Source organism: Styela clava, chromosome 8 (genome assembly GCF_964204865.1).
Source record: "Styela clava chromosome 8, kaStyClav1.hap1.2, whole genome shotgun sequence".
Lineage (NCBI taxonomy): Eukaryota > Metazoa > Chordata > Ascidiacea > Stolidobranchia > Styelidae > Styela > Styela clava.
Window position 1 is genome coordinate 1,134,183 of NC_135257.1, and position 23,890 is coordinate 1,158,072.

Genomic DNA, 23,890 nt, shown 5'->3' on the forward strand with positions numbered 1-23,890 from the left:
TTGTGTTTTTCCAACTTTTCTCTAAACAATCTGGGGATTGAAAAAATCAGAAAAAGTACACGCATGAGCTGAAAATTCGAAAAAAACAAAACACACACATAGGCCTATATATATATATATATATATATATAGATTTAGAATGATACACAGATTATAAGTAATCCGAAGCTCAGCCTATTTTTATTGTGAAATAGGTTCTCGAAATATAAACTACTAATTCATCCGATCATAAAAGGCATTCCTTCAATACACGGCAAAAACTAAAAGCCATACTCGACCAAGGAGCAAAAAAATCAGCAATCCGTGGATCGCACTTCCCACAGTTTATGCCTAAGTTATATGTCTGTGGAAGCACAATGCACTAGATAATAAGCAAAATCAAAATGTACCACCTAGTCGCGCCATAACACGAACAACTTCCAAATGTAGGATGTGACCGAGACCATCCACCACGGGCAAGGCCCGATGATATACATAGCCTACGTGGATCCTGCAGTATTGGCGTTGTGTCCAGTCCCGAACCAAGACACGCCCCCATTTGCCCCACATTATTCCCGAATCCCAATGGCAAAAACAGCGAAATCAAAAAACAGTTTTCACCAAAACCGCCATACTCCAGAGTGCCCCATCCTCACACCCACCTTAATTAAAGCTTTTTAATTGAATTCGTTTACAGCAGGGGTTTCCAAACCGCGGCCCGCGGGCCAAATCCGGCCCGCATAACAATTTAAAATGGCCCACCGAGCTTAAGTGAAATAGTGTTCAACAGACTTTGTTTCTACTTTTTTGTGATCTATGGACACTGCCAATTGTTATGTCATTATTACAGTTTAAGCACACCCGTCTCTCAATTATGCGTATTAGGTATTAGAATAACATAGGGCAGTAATTCAGATAATAACCATATAAGAAAGCTTGAGATGTCAAATAACAAACATAAACTACACTCTGGAAACAGATTTTATTTAAATCTTAAATAAAGAAATGGCGGCGTTCGTATTTCTGTATTGGAAAAAATCAAAATTCAGCGATTTGTCTTCTTTGTCAGCAAACCATCCCAATTCTGAAGAAATACGTCATGAAGCATTGTTATGAGTTAACAAACATGTTTTAAAAAAAGGTCATGACTTGACTAAATCATCGCGCACTACGCTCTTCCGGCCCGCGAACACCCTTCCGATTCTAATTTTGGCCCGCGGCCAATAAAGTTTGGGAACCCCTGGTTTACAGCCTTGCTTATACTTCTGACCTAACTTTATAAATCGAGTGCGCTATTCTTTTACTTGATAATCACATTTGTTCTACGTATTTTGTAATGTAATGAATTTCACTCCATTATTTTACGGATGACTATCCGGATATCAGAAAGCAAAATATCTCTCGGTTAACCGGATAATCCAACCCTTAATTTACACCCGTACACCTTCGCCCCCACGTACAAATTGCACTTGTAGACATTGGCACCCACGGATGTTTTCACCCATGACATTTGTTGGTTGGTTAAAAACTATAGCTACTCAGAATGTATCCACTGTTAAATTATTATTGACGTATTTTATAAAAATAAACTTCATATAAATGAGTGCAATTGTCAAACTCTAAAAGATTGTTTTTAATTCTAGACTTGCGATGCCAATACCGTCGAGAATTGTGTGTCGTTTATTTTTTAGATCACAACTTTGGGCGCTTTTGTTGGGACTTTTTGCCTGTCTTCACACATACACTGATATTTCTGTGTTGATTGTTTTTGTCAGGGATTTATCAATCTAAATTTCTTTCACAAGGACATAGGGAAAGAGACTTTATGTTCGGCTAAAATTAATTCATTTTATAATATGTATTCAAATGACTTTGGTAGATTCGTTGGGTATCTGAATTCCGTCAAATTCAGAATACGAACTATTTATAATTTTGTAATAATTTTATATATTTATCACCCCCTAAGCAAACTAAGATATTCGAACAATAAATTCTGCCCGGTGTAATCGGGGAGGCGACATGGAACGTGATCCTATTGCTCATCACTATGAGTTGACCGTCCAGCCTCTTTGTAAATGATGCACATATGAAACAGAATTGGAAATATGTATTCGAACACACAAGTTGACAGTGCTAAATCGTTATATAATAACGGATAGTACCATCAGTCTCGTCGCTATGAACAAATTATAAGCGCCCAGCAAACAATATAACTCGATTGTCAACTCGAAATCAATAATAAAGATTGCATTGGGAAGACCTAGAATTTTCATTTCAAAGCAAATAAATATACGACATAATAGGCACTTAAAACCAACCAAATTCAAATATTTTCGTAGATTCAGTAGGCCTATTTTTTGAGCATGCATAATATATTCATTGTTATTTGTTACACAATAACAATTATATAGAATTTCTAAGTTGAATGTATAATTCCAATAATGGTCAGGTGATTTTATGCAATAAAGCAGAGTTAGTATCGACCGATGAGTGAAATGTAAACCTGGCCCCTCATCCCGATAAGGATGCCCACAGTCACCACTTGCACGCGATGGCAGCATTATAATGCTCGTTACATGTTGAACGTTCCAGCTTAGTGAATGACAAAAATTTTCTGATAAACATGAGGTCGTGTTCAGCAAATTGTCAAAAACAATCTATTCTTATTTGACTCTTCTAGTACCATTGGTCAATTTAGGAATACTCCCAATTCTCGTTCAAAAATCAAATAAGACGTGAATATATAGATAAAGCAAAGAGAATAAAAAAGATTGGCAATTTTTATATATGCAAATTAACATAGTAATAGTTGTACACAGAAAATAAAACTCTTGATCACGTAATGACGAAAACCGGGCAAAAACAATAAATAATAAAATTATATTGCAATGAATTTTACAGATATAAATAATGACGAAAGCCAGGAAACAATGCTTAATGAAGAGTGGTGATATCTTTTTGAAAGTTATAAGGCAAATCTGATATACCAGTACGGCTTATGGGCATGTGTATCGTACATTATTAAATCTCTTCTCAAAGATACTTTTTTCAATGACGCCTAATGCGCATAAAAGCAACTCGGAACTTATAGAGTCAGTAGAAAGTATACGTGTACAGAGAAATATCCAGACTGCCATCAATTTATAATTTCCAGAAAAAGATTGTGAACTTTTTACGGATTAAAAAACGAAGTAAAATATTGTTAATCCTATATTAAATTTTAGAAACTGGCAGTGAATTTCTAAGTCTTCCATTGCACTCACGCATTCACTAATTTTATAAAACAGAAGTGGTTTTATGAACACAATATTAATCGGAAAATAATGAGAACAAATAAAAATTATTTTAATATCCGATCAAAGACAGTGACAGATACAAGGCACAAAAACAGTTGCAATATAAGCTGCAGTTACATGTATTAGAGAATCAATTTATCAGATGCTGGAGAGAAGACTGGTAGTTCTTGAGGTGTGTCTCCGAGATATATACCGCTCTCGGTGCTCGCGCCAGTCAATTGAACACGATCTGCATTACGGTCCCAGTTTGTTCCAGGAATGAATCCTTTTCCTTTCCGCCTGAAATATATTGATATGAATGTGAGATTTTTGGCAACGTGTGACCACTGTTGAATATTTGAGAAAATTTTACAGACTAGGCGTTATTTGATTTCGGAATTGAGTCCTAGTCGGATTCGATTCTCCACGTGATTCAGGACGTAATAATAAAAAAAAAGGACCCCATATGCAGGATACCCATTATTCGTCTATTTGGATGTCTTTCATAGGCGATATTTTCCTAATACCGACATATCATACTATTAAATTTAAAAAAAAGCATAAGTTTCCACCAATTATGTTGGAATCTCTCATTTCATTAAAACAAAATGTTTTGTTCGTTTAACTGCATCAATTTCTTCTGCTTTCAACATAACTGAAAAAGTATTATTTTTACCTTTTTATGACAACAACAATTGCCGCTACCACGGCACAAAGTACGATTAACGCGATGACCAGGCCTACAATAAGTCCAGTTTTACTCTTTGCCCCTGTACCCGGTGCGTGTGAAGGTTCTAAAAGAGAAAAATGTAGTTTTAGGTAGTTCAAAGAATTCAAGTAAAAATAAACCCTTCAGCATCTATGCATTATACAAATGAAATCAATTGAACTTGGTGTAAAAAAGAGAATTAATGAATTTAGGTTCACAGATATTAAAAATTTGGCATCAAGCTTGACCGAATGCTTATGGATCTGTAATCCGATAGCACTATCATAAGCTTATCTATATACATACTAGACCTGGTATTTGGATGAACGGAAATAATTATTTCTTACCCTTTATTGATTTTGTTGTGCTTTCACCTTTGTTCATGGCTGTAGTTTTCAGATCATCTATTCGTGGAACAGGACTGATTGAAGCTGTCATCGTCGTAGACGACCTCGAAGAAGGTTTTCTTGTAGTTGCTTTCTTTAGCACTGTAGTTGCTTTGACAGTACTAAAAGTTGTGGACAATGCTGATGTGGTCGGTATAGGAGTCGTGTACGCTGCTCTAACCTCTTCGTCACACGATTCAGGCCCAATGACAGCCCATCTTGAATCTTCTTGACATTCATACTGAAAAATAATATAATTGTACGAATTCTGTTCAATCATGTGTTTTAAAAAATTGTCCAAATTGTCTCTTTAATATATTCTCTTTTTAAACACAAAAAGCTGAAAAACTCCAACCAAAGGATTACAACGAAGATGCTTGAATCGTTTTGTAAAATAAGATATAGCTAATTAATAAGAGGCTATACTCACTTGAAAAGCGATTCCTGAAATTTCGGGACATGTTACATTTATTAACGATCCTACTTTATTTCCACACGATGGTTTTCCCAACACTGCTTCGCTTGGTGTTGATGATTTCAATAAAATACTGTAACAGTTTCGTACTAAAAAGATATTAATGAAGCGTTTAAACCAAGTGGGATGTTATTGAATGCATATTAATCGTGTGTTTTTATCAAGTTCGCAGTGAAAAGTTAGCTAATTTAGTTTTGTTCATTTGGCGTTACGAAAATTATGTTGCATCCACTCAGGCCGAAGTGAAAAAACAAAAACATTTAGAGACCGCCTAAATGTGAAAGATGCAGAAACTATTTAATGAAACGCGTTTAGCGTTGTTTGAATGAAAACTTGAAGTATCTGGGTACAGCGCATTAGTTGGCAGTTGCAATTCTGCAAATTTTCTGGCAGAACATATTTATGCAATGCCAGCCATGGTTATTCGTAACGAGGTAAATTTCAGTATTGCTATCATCCACAAATTGCCGGTTACGACAAGACTTTGTTTATAAAAACAAAATTACATTCAGTGAGGGCGCTTACCAACCACATTCACTCTGAAAGTGCAAGTCGCTCTATTTCCACTTCCATCCATTGCATTGTATGAAAATGTATAAAAACCTTCTTTCAACTTGACAGGGGGTTCCATATTGTACTGGAAATATGTAGAAAAATGATCATTGCGGTCAAAATAATATATATACTGTTTTCGAAAGAAAAAATTTGAAAAATATACTTACAAAACTTCTTAATGTGACCGGTTGTCCTGAATTATCGGTGGGGTTGGGAACAGTAAAATTAAGTTCAGCCTCATCGCTGCATTCGTCTGTCTGTATTTTGATATCATCAGGACAGGTGTCTCCAAAATCAGGCGCCTCGTTGTCATCTGAAATTACAGAAATAAGTCAAACAATCACAAACACATACGCACCAACTATGATGTGTATTGAACATCAGAGTAACATCTTGCAACTGAAACGTTACAATTCTTATGGGTCCTGTTTCCCATCGATTTTCGAAACTAGAGAAAAATAGTCCAATGAATGATAGTATCTATTTTTTGTATAAAAATACTAATTAACGCACCGAAATCGGTTGAGTAATGTCTTGGATAACATAAGTTTGCTAATACGGACTTGAAAACTGAACTTACTTGTTGAAGCCATTTGGACACATGAGTTGTTGGCAGAAATATATTCATAATGATTCTGACACACGCATTTATATGTGACGTCACTGGAAGTATGAACCGGAAGGCAGAGATGAGGACAGTTGGATTCTGCACAAGGACTTTTACCTAAAATATTTCAGATTACTATTTAACAGAAAAGTTGTTAACGTAAAACAACCATAAACGACTAAACGAGATTATGACAACTGAATCATAGCAAAACGGTTTGCCATTTACTGCCCCACTGACATTCTAGTGCGCCTACTGCACGAAGATAACATGGTATTTTCAGTAGATGTTGGCATTTCAATAGTCACCCGCCAATGTATGACCTTGCTTTGATCAAATTTGCATAAAAATGTTCGGATTTAAAAAAAAATTACATAAATTTGTAAGAATGATATTTCTTTTTTTCCAAATTTAGTTGTCAAATGTTATAAGTTATATAATAGGTAGCTTTGTGCGCCCGGAAATGGGTCAGATGAACGAATACAGTCTCATATATTAACTAATCAAACAAATATCCATCTGAACAAAACTAAAATGCGAAAAACATATATCATGATGAAAATGTTCCTTTACACAATTATTCCAAGTCACCGCGTATAATTGGAAATTTAGATCAATACTTTTTCTGCGCGCACGGCGTACAATGCATTACAATAACGTGACGACAGAATTTTCATTCACAAAGCGGCCAGTCCTTCGTATTAGGATGCGTGTGTGCCAGCCAAAGTGACTTTCGTTCCGTTTTCAGGACAATCAGTCAACTGTGTGGTACACAACACGCAATAAAACAACGTTTTTACCTATCAAAAGTTGCTCTCTTTTCTAAGCTAATAACTGAAACATAACGTTACCAAATTAGAAATAGTATCGTATCACAAACGAAAAAACGGAGCAGCTGTTATGTTATCTGGCACCGCAAAACTAGCTGTTTTAACGTGATTTTAACCCAAAACGACCCGGAGCGTCAGTCCTTACTTGTAATTTACGAAACCAAAAATATTAATTGCTTTATACCCCATAGGTTTTGAAACTGCTATGACCAACTAGCTGAGGCAATGCGATGATAACAACCGGACTACTACAAGCCGGTAACAACGAATTGAAGATAAACTTACCGTTGTGAAACGTACTGCTGTCATACACATATAAGGCGGAAAGTTGATAAAACATTTGGGGCCCGAACTGACGAACTTCATCTGTTGTTCCTGTATTGTTCTTCGACCTCATCACATCATGAACACTCACACGAACGAGATTTTTGCTTCCCATATCGGATACATAGAGATAATTTTGGTAATATGCTATCCCGGTAGGGAAGGGACGTTTCTGTAGAAATGAAAAATTTGTATTTTACCAATTTAAAGATTAAAAACTCGCATAATTATGGGACGAGATAGTGAAAAAAAGACATATGTTCAACAAAACATGTGGAAAGCTAACTATAGTCCACATAAGTTTAGTTTGTTCCATCGCGTGCTAACAAGATTAGCGTAGCGTCAAATATAAGGAATTAAAGAAACGTGACGTAAGTTTCTAAATGTAAATTTTGCAAATGACGTTGCGTCCAATTAGGAATTTGTATTTAAATTAGATAATTTCCTGAAATACCCTGAATAAGGCAGATTAAGATTATGTCAAGTTGCATCAGAAAGTTTCATATTAGTATGGTAAAGACAAAATTCGATTTATAGTGTCTAAAACATTGGACATAAAACAATCATTTGCTTTTCCAAGTCGAATTATCTTGCTATATTAGGTATATATTAAAATTACACGGAAACGTGATATGAGAAACCTACAATACCGGGCCAGTCAGTGGTTATATCATATACCTCCACGCTCTACTGTACCTTTGTTGACGGCATTTTGTATTTTCCATTGGTTTGGTCGTTCAGATTTAGCCAACCAATGGCATTTTCTTTAATTTCTGTCCAGTAAAGCACATTTCCTGAAATAGAACACGATTAAAAATGGAGTTGGAAATATATATGAGGAACTGTACCCATATAATAGGATGAATGAAAAATGTATGAAATGAATATATGCAGGTGAACGCATTATCACGCACCAACCTCAAGCTTTGTGAGACATTATTGTGATAACACAATCACAAAAAAGTATTTGTGTTTCACTGTGTAGTATTTTAACCTCGTTTTATAATACTTAATACAGCATACCTTCTATGTCGAGGGACAAACCATGAGGTGTCGATTTCGATTGCACTATAACTTTTTTATCACTTCCATCCAACCGCGAGCTTGATATAACCCCGGATTGCAAGCCGGAAAAGGATAACTGCCCCCAATCAGACCAATAAAGGAACCTGAAATATATATCGATTTAAATTTGTACCTAACTTTATACCTAAAGGGATAGTCAGTTCTTTATGCAGGATTTATGAGTGATAAAAGTTAAATTTTCCACTTGTGATGAGATTCTAGCCTGGTTTTTAGCATTCATCCAAACGTTACAGTTGTTCGATTTGTCGGCATGTGCTCACGACGTACGTTACCATACCATACTCGTATACACCCTGTATAACTGATCGAAAGATTAAAGGTTGCATTACAGCCAAGAAATAATAAGTATCATTCGGAGCTATATGCATGTAACATTATGTCGCTAGGTCGGTTTCCATTGGCACAAAATATTGTATTTTTATTGTGCTCACGTTACATTGACCAAAGAAAAATATCTAAATAAAACGCCCATCAAAAAATACTTGTTCACGCCCACCGGAAATAGGAAGTGACATAATTTCTGTTCTTAGTAAGATATCGATCTATAATCATGAACGAGACGATCTAAAATTGCCTTGTCACAACTACTAATTTTGTGAATGAACAGTGACGTGTAATTTCACACACACGTTACTACGAAAAATGTCTGTGTTTTTTAACGTCTCATTTTACACTGAATGAAATTTCATTTGTATCTTCACAAACAGACGTTAGTTTCCCTTCATTTTTCTATATTTGTTGAAATAAGAATCGGTAGATCACCCATCTCATAAAACGTAGGGGGGACGAGCAAGCTTGAGACATATCATGAAGCGAAACTAAAGTTTTGCAGGTTCAGACTAACACCCCTAAAACGCCTCTCTCACGCCCATACCAGAAACCAACCCGATGTAGTATGAGCTATCATTTTATATTTAGCTACTTCTGTTTCATATTCTTGTCAAATTTAAGAGCATGAGCGTTTTTATTTAAAAATACAAGTTTATTTATAACATGAAGCATACAGATTGTACAGTTTCTGTTAGTTTTTGGTAAAGTTGTATTCGGAAAATTGAAAAACGCCTCTCAAACGCCCAAAATAATGCCAATTTTCAGGATATGACTCAAAAAATCATGGAATGACATTACATTTTCAGTCCCAAGCCCGCCTACTTCGCATTCCCACACACCCAAGAAACGCCAATAAATTTGTTCTGATACCAAGTAAAAGCATGTTGTTTTATCAATACCATGTGATCTCGAACCACTCGATACTTATCTCCCCAATATGAAATACTATGCATTCCTGATGTCACTTTCTTCAGAAAGTGACATCAAGAATGCATTTGTTATATCCGAAACTAGAAAGTTATTAAAACTTTGTTTTATTAACAATAATATCTAGATGAAATAGACGAAGATGAGTGTCGTGAGGGCCTGCTTTTGCAGTTAAATGCAAAGCATGGCTTCGTGTCCAATAAGTTAAAATTAGCATTCAGCGTTGAATATTAGTGACAACATCACGCCAAGTTAAATCAAAACGTTCTATCAGATAAAAATTATCTTACGGCCAGACAAGGCCAAATTGGCGTATAGTAAACAAATTGCAGCTAGTATGTCTATCAACAGTGATGAAACAATATTAAACTCTTACCCTCGCTTCGTGTCAATAGTCATAGCCCACACTCTATGTAAATCTTGTACGTGAAGCATATGTGGATACGAACCATCTAGCTTCGATACATACATTGCGTCTCTTTCTGAGTCGACCCAATACATATTTTGAGACTCCACATCAAGCGCAACAGAATACACTAGATTGAAAATTGAGAAAACATTTACATTATTATTGTGCTGTTATTAAAATCGATTAGCAACCAAATAGGTTTTCTCAGAACTAATTTCTGCGAGTGGAGTATACCGTACGGTATACGTTTATCGCCGTGCAGAATATATCACCATATATAACTCGCATAGGAATATTAATATTACAACTAATTCATCAAAAAAATTCATTTGCCTCGAAACTTTGAACGAAAAAATGGAGCAAAGTATTTATTATATTCCTGGGATACAATGTAAGTTCCTAGTGAAACTAAAATAATAAAAAAATGATAAATATAAAATATTTAATTGCTTTAATTTATATAGTCAATCGAAGATTATTACTGTAAACGTTTTTTCTTATATATATTTGCATATGCCCGATTAAATCATTTAAATATTACCATTGACATTTCGGATACTTGTTCGCGATTTCTCCGATTCCGCCTATTTTGTCTGACTTACAGATTCGAAATACCACGATTTATAAAAAGACTCGATAAAACGACGGATATCTTAATATCAGAAGAAGTAGGGTTTGCAGTAATCCCATTTTAAATCCAACAGTTTTCTGTTTTCAAACCTATTATAACGTTTCAATGAAGTATTTCTACATTGTGGTTTACAAAATTCTCGTATGTTCGGGCTCAGGATATCATATTATACAACCCACCTTGGGACTCATTGACAAGGACCGTCTGGTATCGACCAAATAAATCAGCTCGTGATACAGTTCTTGTTCTCTCGTCGGCCCAGTACACTAACTTGGTATTAGGATCGTAAGCTACAGAAGTAGGCATTCTTAGGTTTTGCACTTCAACTTCCTGTGGTGCTATTGGACTTCCCATATTCATCTATAATTTCAAAAAAAAGATGGAATACTTTTACCGATACAAAAGTTACATTAAAACATAGTATAGCAAAATGACACCAAACTACCTTAACTACGCACTAGTCTTCAAAAAAGTGGAAAATGACTTCGGTCAGTTGTCGCTGCATAGACTTAAGGAACAAAACGTTGTGCCATAAGTATTGTATAGACTTTGATGCATGGTATCAAATTTTCTTTAATGTAGGCTAATCAGTTTTCGAATTTTTATTTCATACCCGTTTAAATGCATAATTTCCAATTCTACCTACAATTGTAATGTGATTGAAATTATGCATTGGAACATCAGGTCGTTGCAATAACATATGATGATGTCCTTTATAATATAATAATGTGGACCAATCTGAAATTTAGTAAAGTAATTTCCAACCTGGTATATTTTTGAATGTTTTCCATCCAACATAAGCACAAAATTATCAAAAATCATGCTGGCACGACAACTTCTACCATCAGATTGTATTCTGAATCCTGTCCTGCATTCACACGAATATTGGTTTATTCCGTATCTGGCGACACAAATGTGCTGACATGGACTTTTTGTACATTCGTCTGTAATATAGATATAATGCAAGAGATAGTAAATAACATCGAATGTTACATATTGGCTTAAGTAGAAACACAAAAAGCAATAATACATCGTTACAATTAGTATTCAGTCCTATGAAAAAATTGAAAAGAATTATCCATCATACGAGTTTTATCTTCTTCCGAAAAGGGTTGTTCATATTTGCTGAAAACTGTGACTCCTCTGGGTATTTGCGAATAGTCAAAATCATATGATTGTACGATCTCGTTTGTATTTTTGTCGATAAGAAACATCGATTTGCGTAGATCGTCAGTTACGTACAAATTATTCTGCAAGAAAAGAGTCCATTTTTGTATACTTTAATAAGAAATGATAGAACAAAAAAATCAGATGCTCAAAGTTTTTCCATTTCTTACTTTGTAAGATGCCAAGCCAAAAAAGTATGATGAATTTGTGGAATAAACTTCATGAATGGTTTCAATATCACGCCTTGTTTTTAACCCGAAATATCTGATGCGACTTATTCCTCCTCTTTCTTTTAGGCGCTCTGTCCAGTAAAATCTAAAAAATCAATTGTAGATTCATAAGTTAAAGATCAGAGCAAGTCCATTGCACTAAAATTCGAACGCAATCTTGATGGTAAATTTGATGGAAAATTATTAACCTGCACCTAAAATGACTACGGGAATTCATTTTGAAGTAATTAGAAAAATCTCATTTTATCAAATTCAATAATAGCCATAAAAATCTTATTCCGTTATTACAAATTTAATATGAGATATTGTTGCATCAGATTTACAAGTTGTGAGAAAATAGTTGTTCATGTCATTTTCAGGAAAGCCCAGGCACGTTTTAACGTACACTTTAGACTACGTTGTATTTAGGCCAAGATAAATGGTTTCTATTTTTAACAAAAAAAATTTTGTGTAACAAGAAACTATGCATAAAGACGGAGTGCATTGGCTCCATTTATAATTAGTAAGCGATGTAAAAGCAATAAAATATGCAAGCTAAATGCGAACCACATGTACATAATTTAACGTCGAATCGGAGATATGAAATATTTCTATGAGACTAAACTCAATTGTAAAATTCGGTGAATATAGATTTATTTATATATATATTGATAATGAATGATACATCAAATTCCAACAAAGTTATAATTTCAGAAGAAATAAATTATAAGTAAATTATAATTTATTCCGCACAGACTGCTATGCTTACCTATGATTGACAAAGTCAATGGCAACATCGCTAATAGTTTGTACTTCAGGAAAGGTATGTAAAAGTTGATGTGAATATCCTTCTAAACTACTCCTCCATATACGGCAGTCGTCTTCACGCTTTTCGGTCCAATAAATATACCTAGAAAAATGTATTACTTTAAAAATTGATTGGTAATTAATTAAATACGTTTTGTATCATCATTTGTGATAAAAAAAAGTTAATCACGGTGAAGTATAAACAATATGGAATCGCCAATCTGGTAATTAAATATTGAGCTAGCTTAATTTTTCTGAGATTTCTAACTAATTTCGTTTATTTCTTGGCTTTAATCTCATTCAACTTGGAGAGCAATTTATGCAGCAATATGATTGAAAAGTTTCTGTCATTCAGCTCATTATTGCCGCATACTAATATAAACCACGACTCAAATCACCAGGATGAGAAGAACCAACAGGCTGTTGTTTTAACCTTACCTATCAGGCGGGTCAACCGCCACTTTAGCCGGTATTTCGCTGTCTATCGAAAACAAATTTCTGTAGTGGCTGAAGTTTCGATTTGCCACCATTATCCATTTGAAATTTGAATCAGTCCAGTAAACATTTCCTGATACCCAATCTACTGAAAGGCTGTCGATTCCCCAAGCCATTCCTTGGAAAACCTTCTTGTGTTCTTTCGTCTGAAATTATTCGCGATGTACATATAGATTAATGTTATTTCGCGGTTGGATGGCTGATTCTACATGACAACACATCGTCTGAGATACAGATGGACCATTAGCTGATAGTTGGGAAGAAACACAAATCACGACCATCTTACATTGTTAATGAAGTGATTAATAAAGCAAAATCTTTCGATTTTGAATGATGCTGAATTTCGCGTTTAGTGAGTACTGCGTTGTGTTATCTTCATTTGTGCTGCAAAACTTTAATTGTAGATGTCGGTGCTAATGGCATGCTAAACAGCACGTGACTTCAGTTTGCATTTATTGACTACATTACTACGCTTTAATATCTTCCTATTAGAGCGTATGTCTGTCATAGTACAATCGTGGGCTTTCATTGACCTTACCGGAAACTGGATCAATATGGCTGGCATAACACGTCATATGGAGAACACGGCAATGCGTAATCACACTACGTTCAGGAGAAACTTTCCTACATTTTCTAGAGGCGTTTACAATTTTGTACAAATAGTTTGATGTCGAAAAAATACATCATCCTTATTGAAAGCATACTTCTACATTCTCACCTTTAGGTCATAAACACCGATGAAATTTCCAGCATGGTCACTGTAGTAGAGTCTCTTTGCATGATAATCTGCGGCTATAGCCCATATTTCACCATTCCAGAGACTTTGAAAAAGTAATTTTTTGTTGAGCTCTGTGCTGTCGTTCGAATTTTGATTCGGATCGGTGAAATAGGCATAAGTCTGAGTAAAATAAGTTCAATGTTAATGTTAACGTATATCTATAGAACGCAAAATATTCCTAATTCATATTCCTAATATTCAAAAAACATTCGATAAAGGGGTTTGAAAAGCTACATTAAAAGATCAATTATGAAATGTTACCATTTCGAATGGACTATAAACGGGAAAAGATAGATACAATATATGAAGCGAAAGTGGTTTAATTGGGTTGTTATTGAAACAACATTATAAATAACAAAAAATACCTTGTGCAAAAAGAATATTCGCCTTTTCATTGCCCAAAATATTAAATCACGATCGAAATCTTCAGAGGTGTCATTCTGAACAGAAAAATAACATTGCGATATGTGATAAGAGAAGTGAAAATTGATCAATTAACTAGTTATTCTACACGTGACACGGCAAGATTTAAAGGCTAGTCAAGATTTAAAATGGGAGGAACCCGCCATATTTAACAAAAGACACAAAGATGAACCTTTCCATATGAGGGAGTGTAACAGAAATAGATATTATAGAAAGATTTATATTATGATATACTAACAATAACGCCAATCCACCCAAAGTGGTAGCATGACTAAACATACGTCTATAAATTTGTCCTTGTTAGGATTTGTTTGATCTAATTAGTCTATTATAAACATACTCACATTTGCTTCAGCTGATTCAAAAATCGCACCTGTGGTAAAGGAACATAAATTTTCATTAAAATATGGCGTCACTTATATTCAATCGAGTAAGATTGACTGGCTGCAGATATTTTTCGTGTTCGGTTTCTGAGGCGAACTTTTTACAAAATAGTTACATGATGAATATAAATATATATACACGATGGATCAATTAACATAATGTTGAAAATTTAATGGAATCTTGCCTGGCCCTTTGTAACCCTTTCCAACTTGACCCAGGACAACCTTCGATGGTATTTATTGAAATATTTCTATGAAAAATTTTTGTGTTGATAGAGAATCATGAAATTAAAACTCACCAATAAAGAAAAGTAACACAGCGGAAGCAATGTACCAGCGAAAACTTGCCACCATTCTGGTCTGCAATATCTTGCAAGTTGTTATTTGAGTCTTTAAAACTTTACTGTGATATATCTAGCCTAGTTTTGATCGAATATTCGAACTAACTTGTCCTAGAATTAAATGCGTGAAGTAGCAAATAGGTATATCTAAATTCCAACAATTACAAAATTAGATATTGCTAACCTGATCATTTTTATAAGTCAAATAACTATCCTACCAACTATCTTGTACTACAAATACCTCTACTATCTGTACTAACGCTGCCGAGTATGCATTTGTGACTTATGACAAAAAGTCATTATGTCCTTTATAAATATAGTCTAATTTATGACGTCACAGTCGATGAATGAAATCGCCTGGGCCAACAGCGACGCTATCATTCTTACTGGACACGCCCTCTGTCCACCCTAGTCTGCAACTTTATTGACCAGCACATAATTTGAACTGTATAAAGTTTGTTGATCAATAAGAATGTGAATCACTGTTTCTCAGCAAAATTTTTCCGCTCATATATCACGATGAAATTCTTCAACTAATGTATTAAAAGCAATGCGTCTTGATTCTACCTGATAAATCAATACCAGTGACAACGCAGTTACAATAAATTCACGCCTGGTTCTAACAATTCATTCAGAAATAAAATAGCGCGACTTCGCTTATCAGTGAACTATCCGTACAAGTTGCACATCTGAAAAACAATATTCGGTCTTTTCATAACGTCAAAGAAATACGTACACCGATTTTTCTGCTGTTTGAATAACTTTCAAAGATACTTACTTCGGTGCTGTGTTTTGGATTTAAACCCGAATGCTTTTCTAATATGTTCAGCAAAACCCAGATTATATTGAGTTCGAATGAATATCGATGAATGAGTAACTAACCAACAACTTGACTTTTGACGAGCTGACTTTTCAGCAAAAACTGCAGTAGCAGTTGCCTTTATATAAAATAGTGAACTATTGGCAAATCAAGTATTTATGATGATATTACCGCTGCACCTTTCTCCACGCTTCATTTTTCCCAATTTGTTGTGATACAGAATCGTTCCTGTTACGTATAGTTGCGCATTAATCTGCTTTCATAAATCCTAGTCAGTATCCAGCACCTATTTTGTTTATGCATCTGCACATTATGTCACGCGCCCACACACGGAATCGTTTGAGTCATGATGTAATATTGGGCCTTGAATAACGCTGCCGGTGATGCGCTTCTCTTTCCGGCCTCAAGAATAGTCTGTAACCGTATATGTTTCAAACGAGCCTTCTGTTTATCTCAATGCGTTGATGTACGACACTTAACTAAGGGAGTACGAGCAAGATCATTGTATGTAAATGGTTTTTATTCTATTCCTGCACATATCCTGGGTTAAAAAATAAATTATATATATTAGCAAGACATATTTCAAGGAGTTTTGTTGTCGGACTAAGATATTGATTTGCACAAAGCCACAGAATCGCATTCAACGAGTCAGGCGCGTCGCGCTGTATCACTCGCTCGCTAATCCATGATTCCGATGCTTTCCAAGCGAACGGTATGCATGATTTGGCGGTATTAAAATTGGTGTCGGTCTGTGCCAACGGTATGTTAGTCTTTGGTGTCGACTGAAGTTTATAGTAGGCTATATGCAGATTTATGGAATATCTATGACATTGATTATGGCGCCATAATGCATTTAAAAACTAACATCGAAAATATAATATTGTACAGAAGTTCTAAATTTGTATACTGAATTTATTAAGAACGGATGTCCCTGACTCTCACTTGTTTTAAGCTATTTATCATCCAAATGATGACGTTCATCCATATGCACATTTCGTGTCTAATAATATAATAAAAGTGTAGAAGTTCATCTTGGTATATATACGTACAGAGTTACAAGGCAGTTTACGATGCAATTAAATTAAGTGATTCAATAAACCGTCAGTTGCGAGTCCAGTGACACGTTATTTATGCGTCTGAATCACAAAAATATCAATTTCTCATGTTCTGAGATATATCTGCTCTTTAAGTTGACACTCAGAACATTTTACATACGTTGATGATACATACAAATTATTGGAACACAGGCAATGAGAGTGTGTACGAGAAATACAGGGGAATGGCTGCAACTGCGCGTCCCAAGTTAATTGCTACGGTGAAATATACTCACTTTAGATTGACATGAGTTGATTAGAAGAAATGGAAAATATTGCTTGCTCAAGACGACTGGTAAGAGCGATCGAACTATTTTGCAGGAATCCCTGAAGTTGTGCTTTGAGCGCATCCGCTTGAAGCCGGGATGACAGAATTCACAAAAAAAGAGGTTAAGATCCAGTCGTACGTTTAACAGAATGACAGTGACAACCTGGGAACATTTTAAAACTAACACTAGCGTGCTATACCAATGTCAGATGTATTCACGGGATATATAGTTGCATAGCAAAGATATAGCGTTGGTCAAGTTATATCAAATTTAATGAGACACATCAAGTAAACACTTTTTACAATTCAAGTCATGCCAAACCGAGAAACGGCTACAACAACAATGTTGGCCATACATGCCTTGGCTGCAACATGGAAGCCAGCGAAATGCAATAGCGTGCGACTGAATCACATGAGCGACCGATCGTCTAGCTCAGTTGTTCTTCTTAACCTTTGCGAACTCATCGAACCCGTGCGTTGTTCTGCAAGCTCCCGTCAAACCCCATCTTATAATACGATTCGTATTGATCGATTCAAATAAGTAGCGCATTCAGAACTTTATAAACGGTGCAAGTTTATATAGAACGCGTGGTGTATGCTTAGAAACAACAGCCATTGTTGGGTCACTTTGGTGCTCCTGCGCCATATTGAAGTCGTCCAGAACAAATAGTAACAAATTTAAGCTAAGCTCTGCAAGCAAGTATTTATTTATCACTTGGATGAAATTAAAAAATGCTCTCATTTCATTATTCATTTATGTACATTTGGTTCATATCTTCTTACTTCACGGTGAAATCTAGTTACATTTTATAAGAAGACCATGAATAAATAATGTTTCGATCACGTAAAATTAGCTTAAAAACCCCAAGGTTTATCATAACAACCTAACATATTTCGTGCCCATAAACGGAAGGCATATAAAAGCCCCATCATAGAGAAGTACACCCAAGCGTACGACATCTGTGACAATATGAATTTTCCACGAAGTGTACTGGAATCGAAAGGTGTAATAGTCGTTGAAAGGTCCACTAAAACTAGTGGCTACCCGAATCCCGAAGCTAAGCCATTTTATGAGTTGTTTAAACATGTAACTTTTGTATATCTTATACAAACTATAATTATTTTAGCATAATTAGTAGGATTGTTAATAGAAAGGTTTCATCATATACAACTGTTTCAAGGGACCTTCGCCGAACCCCTGAAGCAGCTCCACCAAACCCAGGCTAAGAAACACTTGGCTAGCTCGTATAGCCAACAGACTTGACAACCAAGCTTCGAGACCAACCAGACGGTTATAATTGCCGGATTTTTTTTAACGACGGCAATTTCACACGGTCGAGTTGGTAATGTTCGTACAGAATTCAGTTTAGACGCTAACGGTCGTGTATTTGAATCTTTGGGCACTCATAACAAGTGTGGGGGGTAGGCTGAAATGAGTGTAACCAAAATGACCAGAAGCCACCAGATGCATCGAAATATATTTGTGTGAGACCAAATTATTGGGCGCTCCCGTAGCATGTGAACCGAGATGGCGGACTCTTGAACTTAGTATGTTTACCCGGTGTGTGTGTGTGGTATGGTAATATATGGCGCTTTAAACAATTTGAGTCTTTTGCGCCAGACAACTTAAATCAAAATTTTGTATATGCCTATAGTACTCTCTTGGTAGATTTCACAAAATCAACAAGAGCTAGGGTCGCGTAAGATAGCTTTGAGTTGAAATTCAATGCCATAATCGCGGCATTTCATCTTTAGTATGCGTCTTTCATTTCTATATGCACGACAGTTCATTAGAAAATGTTCTACTGTCTCTGGATCATTACAGAAATCGCAAAGTCTATTATTATGGCATCCTATTTTATGGAGGTGCACATTTAAACGGCAATGTCCCGTCTGGAGTCGAAATATAATTTTGTCCACTATTCGTGGTGACCAAGTGGAATTCTTGATGCTGTCTTCAATTGATGGGAAAATTGTCTTGTAATGAAACGCTTGGTCACTGTGTATAAAATGTTGATCATTTATTAGCGCAGAATTGTCGAATTTGTGATTTGATTTTGTTTTGTGATTGGGATAATCTTTTGTCCACATCGACTTTCGCCGCTGATACCTTTGCTATTTTGTCGGCGACTTCGTTACCCGGAATGCCAACATGTCCTGGAGCCCATAGTAGTGTGATTTTGCATCCTTGTTCCTGTAACTCAAAAGGACAGGTCTGAATATTTGAAGATATATTACTAATTTGATCCGAGGTATTATTTATAGCGTGTATAGCAGACATACAATCCGATATGATAAGTATATTCCCTTTATAGTTATTTTTTGACCATGTAAGGGCACTATATATTGCAAAAACCTCGCAATCAAACGATGAACAGTCTTTGTCTAGCCTAAAACCCATACGAGAATTATTATATGGAACATAAACCGCAGCACCGCATTTGTCATCAATTTTTGATCCATCGGTATAGATATGCACGTGTGATTGATAGGATTCATTTATATAATCCAAACTTATAGCTTTTGTTTGGTCGGGCGTATACCAAAGAAAAAGTATATTCGATAATGCATCGTCAATATTAATTTCGTCCAAATACCATGGGGGAATTTCTTCGGCTTTAAAGCAGTTTAGCCTTATATAAGAGGCATAATTGTAGTCGTCGTATACTCAATGGCATATCATTACAACAAACTTGTAAAGCAATTTTGGGCGTACTCATCATGCCACCTGCAGCGATGCGTAGACATTGAGATTGGATAATTTCGATTTTTCTTATGGCATTCATTGATGCTGAAAAATAGGCTTCCATACCATATTCAATAATGGGTCGAACTAGGGATCTGTACAATGACAAAAGGGGTGATTTGTTAGCTCCCCAGCTAGTTCCTATAAGCAAACGCAGCAGATTAATCCGTTTACTACATTTTTGTACAACATATTCGATATGTCTCTTATAATTTAAGCGCCTATCGAAATAGACTCCGAGGTATCTTACTTCATTCCTGACTGGTGGTATTACACCGTTTATGTGTAGTTGTATTGGTGGTAATTTCTCTTTCGGGTGAAGAGCACACCTATTGATTTTGTGACCGAGATCTTAAAACCCCATTGATTGCACCAGGACTGAATACAATCCAACGATCCAACAATGTTTACCAGGTAAAGGATAGGCCATAATTTTTTTCCAATTTTCCTTCTTTTAGTTCTATTACGAGTTCGGGGACTAACCAAGTGATTCCCGTAGCATTTGTAACCGAAATTATGGCCTAACCCGAACCTGGTACAACTACTACGTTCCGGTGTCCGCCATCTTAGTCACATACAGCGGGAGTACCAATTAATGTTACTTTCATTTCATTATCGAATGTTACCTTTATTAAAATTTTGCCTATAAAAGTCATGCGCAGTATGCTCACGTCGTTTACTTGTTATATATGCTATGTTTATTATCGGGAAAAAAATAATAAATCATTTTGTAGATTTTATCGATTTCTCGATTATATTTTTTTATATTTTCGTAATATTATAATACATCGAAACAACGTACTAAGTATTTAATGATCACATGTGCGGAGGCGTAGACTAGTAACCAGTGGTGGAAAATTGACTATCCGGTTTTTAAGATATAGTACTGAATAATTGAAGCATCTGATGGGAGAAAAGTGAATCTTACATAAATAAAATATTACGCAACCGCTTTTTTAAAACAAAAATATTTTGTCTAAAATTATAACTAAACAGCATAAATGATCTGTCGTCACAGCTCAAGACAGTTGGGATTAAATCAATAATGTCATATACATAGTGCTATTAGTGCACTTGAAAAGCTCAAATCTATAAAAACTTTAATTCATTGAGTTACCATTTTAAACTTGAAAAATTTGCTGTTGATATTTATTTAAGACATGAAAATGAAAAAGAGAATGTGAGGTAAAAATAATATGAAAATTCCTGACATTTGGTAAAAATCGACAAGACTATGTAACAAGGCAACAATAGTTATTCGCCAACGTTGATCTGATCTTACAATTGATGTTGCTACGGTAGTATGCATATGCAGAATACCAATTAGCTAATCACAATGATTCTACACCAACGGACGAAACACCAGGCGTCGCCGGTTGAGCATAGCCAGATTTTCTTCGATAAGTCCATGTTTTCATGTTAATTAACGTATAAATTGTCGCTAAGGCGTACATGCCTGCCAACACAGACCCTATCACCACTACAGCCAAGTTTTGTCCAGAATTACGCAAAATTCTGTCGTTAGGACACTCGCCTGTGTCTACCACCTCCGAGCTGCTACCCGATTCACATATCCATACGAACCATTCGTAGCCTGCGGAAAAACAAACGCAAGCGATATAGAGGATGGCAAAAATGGCGTTTAAAGCAGCGTCCAATTTAAAGGGAATTATTTCCGACCTTGAAAACATGTAAAATATGAATGTGAGAAGAGTCAGCAACCAACTTGGTAGTGTGAGAGCAGAATAAAACAAAACTTGGTCGTTAATTTCAGGAGCCTCGTTGCTTGTTGACATGACTGAAATATAAAAAATAGATTTTCAATAACCAGCAGCCGAGGGTTAGAAAAGTATTCTGATTACCTTAAAAGCCAAGGAGCGAGAAAGGGAGAGTTTTACACATTTCAGATAATGTACACACCTCCAACACGCCATTCTCAGAACAGCGCTGAAACGACTGAGCTTAAATTCTCAACTTTGTTGTACAAAAATAAAATTCAGCACAAATATGAATAAATATAAACGTTATTAGTCTGTTCGCCGGAAAAATATGAAAACTATCCTCACTGACTTCAATAATTAAGGTAAAACTCATCATTGGTTCATGTCAATGTTTCATGTATTAATTAGTTCGCAATTATTTCATTCCTCAGCTTTTGATAATGTGATACCATTCGTACTTCCGACCATCTTTATCACGGTGAAGTTCAAATTGGTGTTTATTTGTAATAAATTAAAAAGTGTTTAACTATATAACTTGACGTACAAATTCAAATCGATAATCGTATTGCTGTGGAGTGGTTTGGACTGTGTGCTGAAATTTATTATTGCTAAGTGAACGACGATTTTAAATCATATGATGCAGTGCAGACAAACGTGAAAATTCTTATTGAGCTTGGTGAAGTATATTCATTACTCCTTAATTTAAATATGCTCAATTTTATGAGGTTCCTTTTTTATTCTTATACAATTTATAACACCATCTTATATCTAATTGAAAATGTAAAACTATAAGCCTGTAACTATATTTTTCTACTTAATTTTTCTGCTTACGCATGCATGTATACAAATTAACTATCCATCAGAAGTATTTAGTTATTTCCAATAACTAATATATATAGATATACGAAAATTATCGGTAAGCATTTTTGCGTGAACCTGGAAATGCTTTTCATTTGATGTAATATAATTTTGGCTTCGATTTAGAGTTTATAAGAGCACGTAGCGTCAACGCAAAACAACAGACAATGAATTAGCCAGTGGCGCAGATTCGAGTTCTTACAATTTTAACGACAATCTTGCAACTCAATTGGGAATTCGATTTTATACAGAAACAACATATTCACTAGGTTTCAAATTTTAGCATCGCAATTACTGCACACCGTAAAATATTTCGGTAGCCCTGGGCGGTGAACAGCAAGCAACATAATTATATTCATACTTTTACAACAAGAACAGGGCAAACATGCAGAGTGAGGAATTTGCTTTTTGTGTAATTAAAAGTAAAAGAAATTGAATGGGTTTCAGTTGATATATTTGATGATGGGAATAGTCAAAGAGAATCAGCGTCTCTGGCTTTTCACAAATCGTATATAGTAGCCATTCCTCGTTGGGAGTTAGCGTAAAATACCAAACATCACTTACCGTCCCCAATGTAAACGATACCCCAGCAAAATACACCGATAACGATTAGTGACAGCTTGAGAATTCCTTCTACAGACTTCACATATTCGTGGTTGAGTCTTGGTGGACAACAATTGTCCATTTCTTCAGCATATAACACAAATTTCTAAACCCAACTAGAATACGACGGGTTTGATGAACAATTTTCCACTTCAGACCGTTTCGTGAACGGCCATTTGACACGCTCGAGCTATTTTAGTAAATACTGTTCTGACAAATGTCAATACACCACTAACAGACTAACGAAAGAAGAGATTATCGTTATGTATATAAGTGACATCACTGCAAACATGGGTTAACTTCCTAATTCGTTCGAATAGCCTGCCGGATCTCTATCCATTCAATGTCACCAGGGGCGCAGCCAGGGGGGAGGTTACATGGGTCGTAACCCCCCCCCCCCCCCCTTTGGAATCTTTTTTTTTTTTAATAGTTTACGTTTACTTGCAATAATTTTATTCTTTGCGTTATCACTTTCGCCCAGCGTCCTAATTTATTATTATGTTTACGATTCGTTATCGCTGTTACGCGGCAGTGGATCTAGTTGCCAGCGGGGGGTCACGGAAGTGACAATCTACACTAAACATTTTTAAATACAATTGTACTACCTTTCACTTGACACAAATAGCAACGGACGTATCACACTATTGCCGTCAA

The 23,890-nt window shown here is 35.5% G+C and overlaps 2 protein-coding genes across 3 annotated transcripts; both read right to left on the reverse strand.

Moving 5' to 3' along the window:
• Window positions 1-2,071: 2,071 nt before the first annotated feature.
• Window positions 2,072-15,416, reverse strand: LOC120346322 (low-density lipoprotein receptor-related protein 1B-like). Its single transcript, XM_039416032.2, has 21 exons — window positions 15,085-15,416; window positions 14,747-14,775; window positions 14,345-14,419; window positions 13,920-14,099; window positions 13,145-13,347; window positions 12,669-12,809; window positions 11,861-12,005; window positions 11,611-11,773; window positions 11,289-11,467; window positions 10,703-10,883; window positions 9,860-10,019; window positions 8,164-8,309; window positions 7,837-7,934; window positions 7,102-7,312; window positions 5,960-6,103; window positions 5,547-5,692; window positions 5,350-5,461; window positions 4,780-4,913; window positions 4,311-4,590; window positions 3,931-4,048; window positions 2,072-3,554 (listed from the first exon to the last, which is right to left on the reverse strand). The coding sequence occupies exons 1-21, from the start codon at window positions 15,137-15,139 to the stop codon at window positions 3,398-3,400; spliced, it is 3,057 nt and encodes a 1,018-aa protein (XP_039271966.2). The 5' UTR covers window positions 15,140-15,416; the 3' UTR covers window positions 2,072-3,397.
• Window positions 15,417-17,388: 1,972 nt separating this feature from the next.
• Window positions 17,389-23,580, reverse strand: LOC120346261 (uncharacterized). 2 transcript variants are annotated; one of them, XM_078115581.1, is made up of 3 exons: window positions 23,198-23,580; window positions 21,735-21,852; window positions 17,389-19,502 (listed from the first exon to the last, which is right to left on the reverse strand). In XM_078115581.1, the coding sequence occupies exons 1-3, from the start codon at window positions 23,316-23,318 to the stop codon at window positions 19,424-19,426; spliced, it is 318 nt and encodes a 105-aa protein (XP_077971707.1). In that variant the 5' UTR covers window positions 23,319-23,580; the 3' UTR covers window positions 17,389-19,423. The 2 variants fall into 2 exon arrangements, with proteins under 2 accessions (XP_077971707.1, XP_039271900.2); XM_039415966.2 differs by lacking the exon at window positions 17,389-19,502 and having other exon boundaries at window positions 20,730-21,852.
• Between the last annotated feature and the right edge of the window lie 310 nt (window positions 23,581-23,890).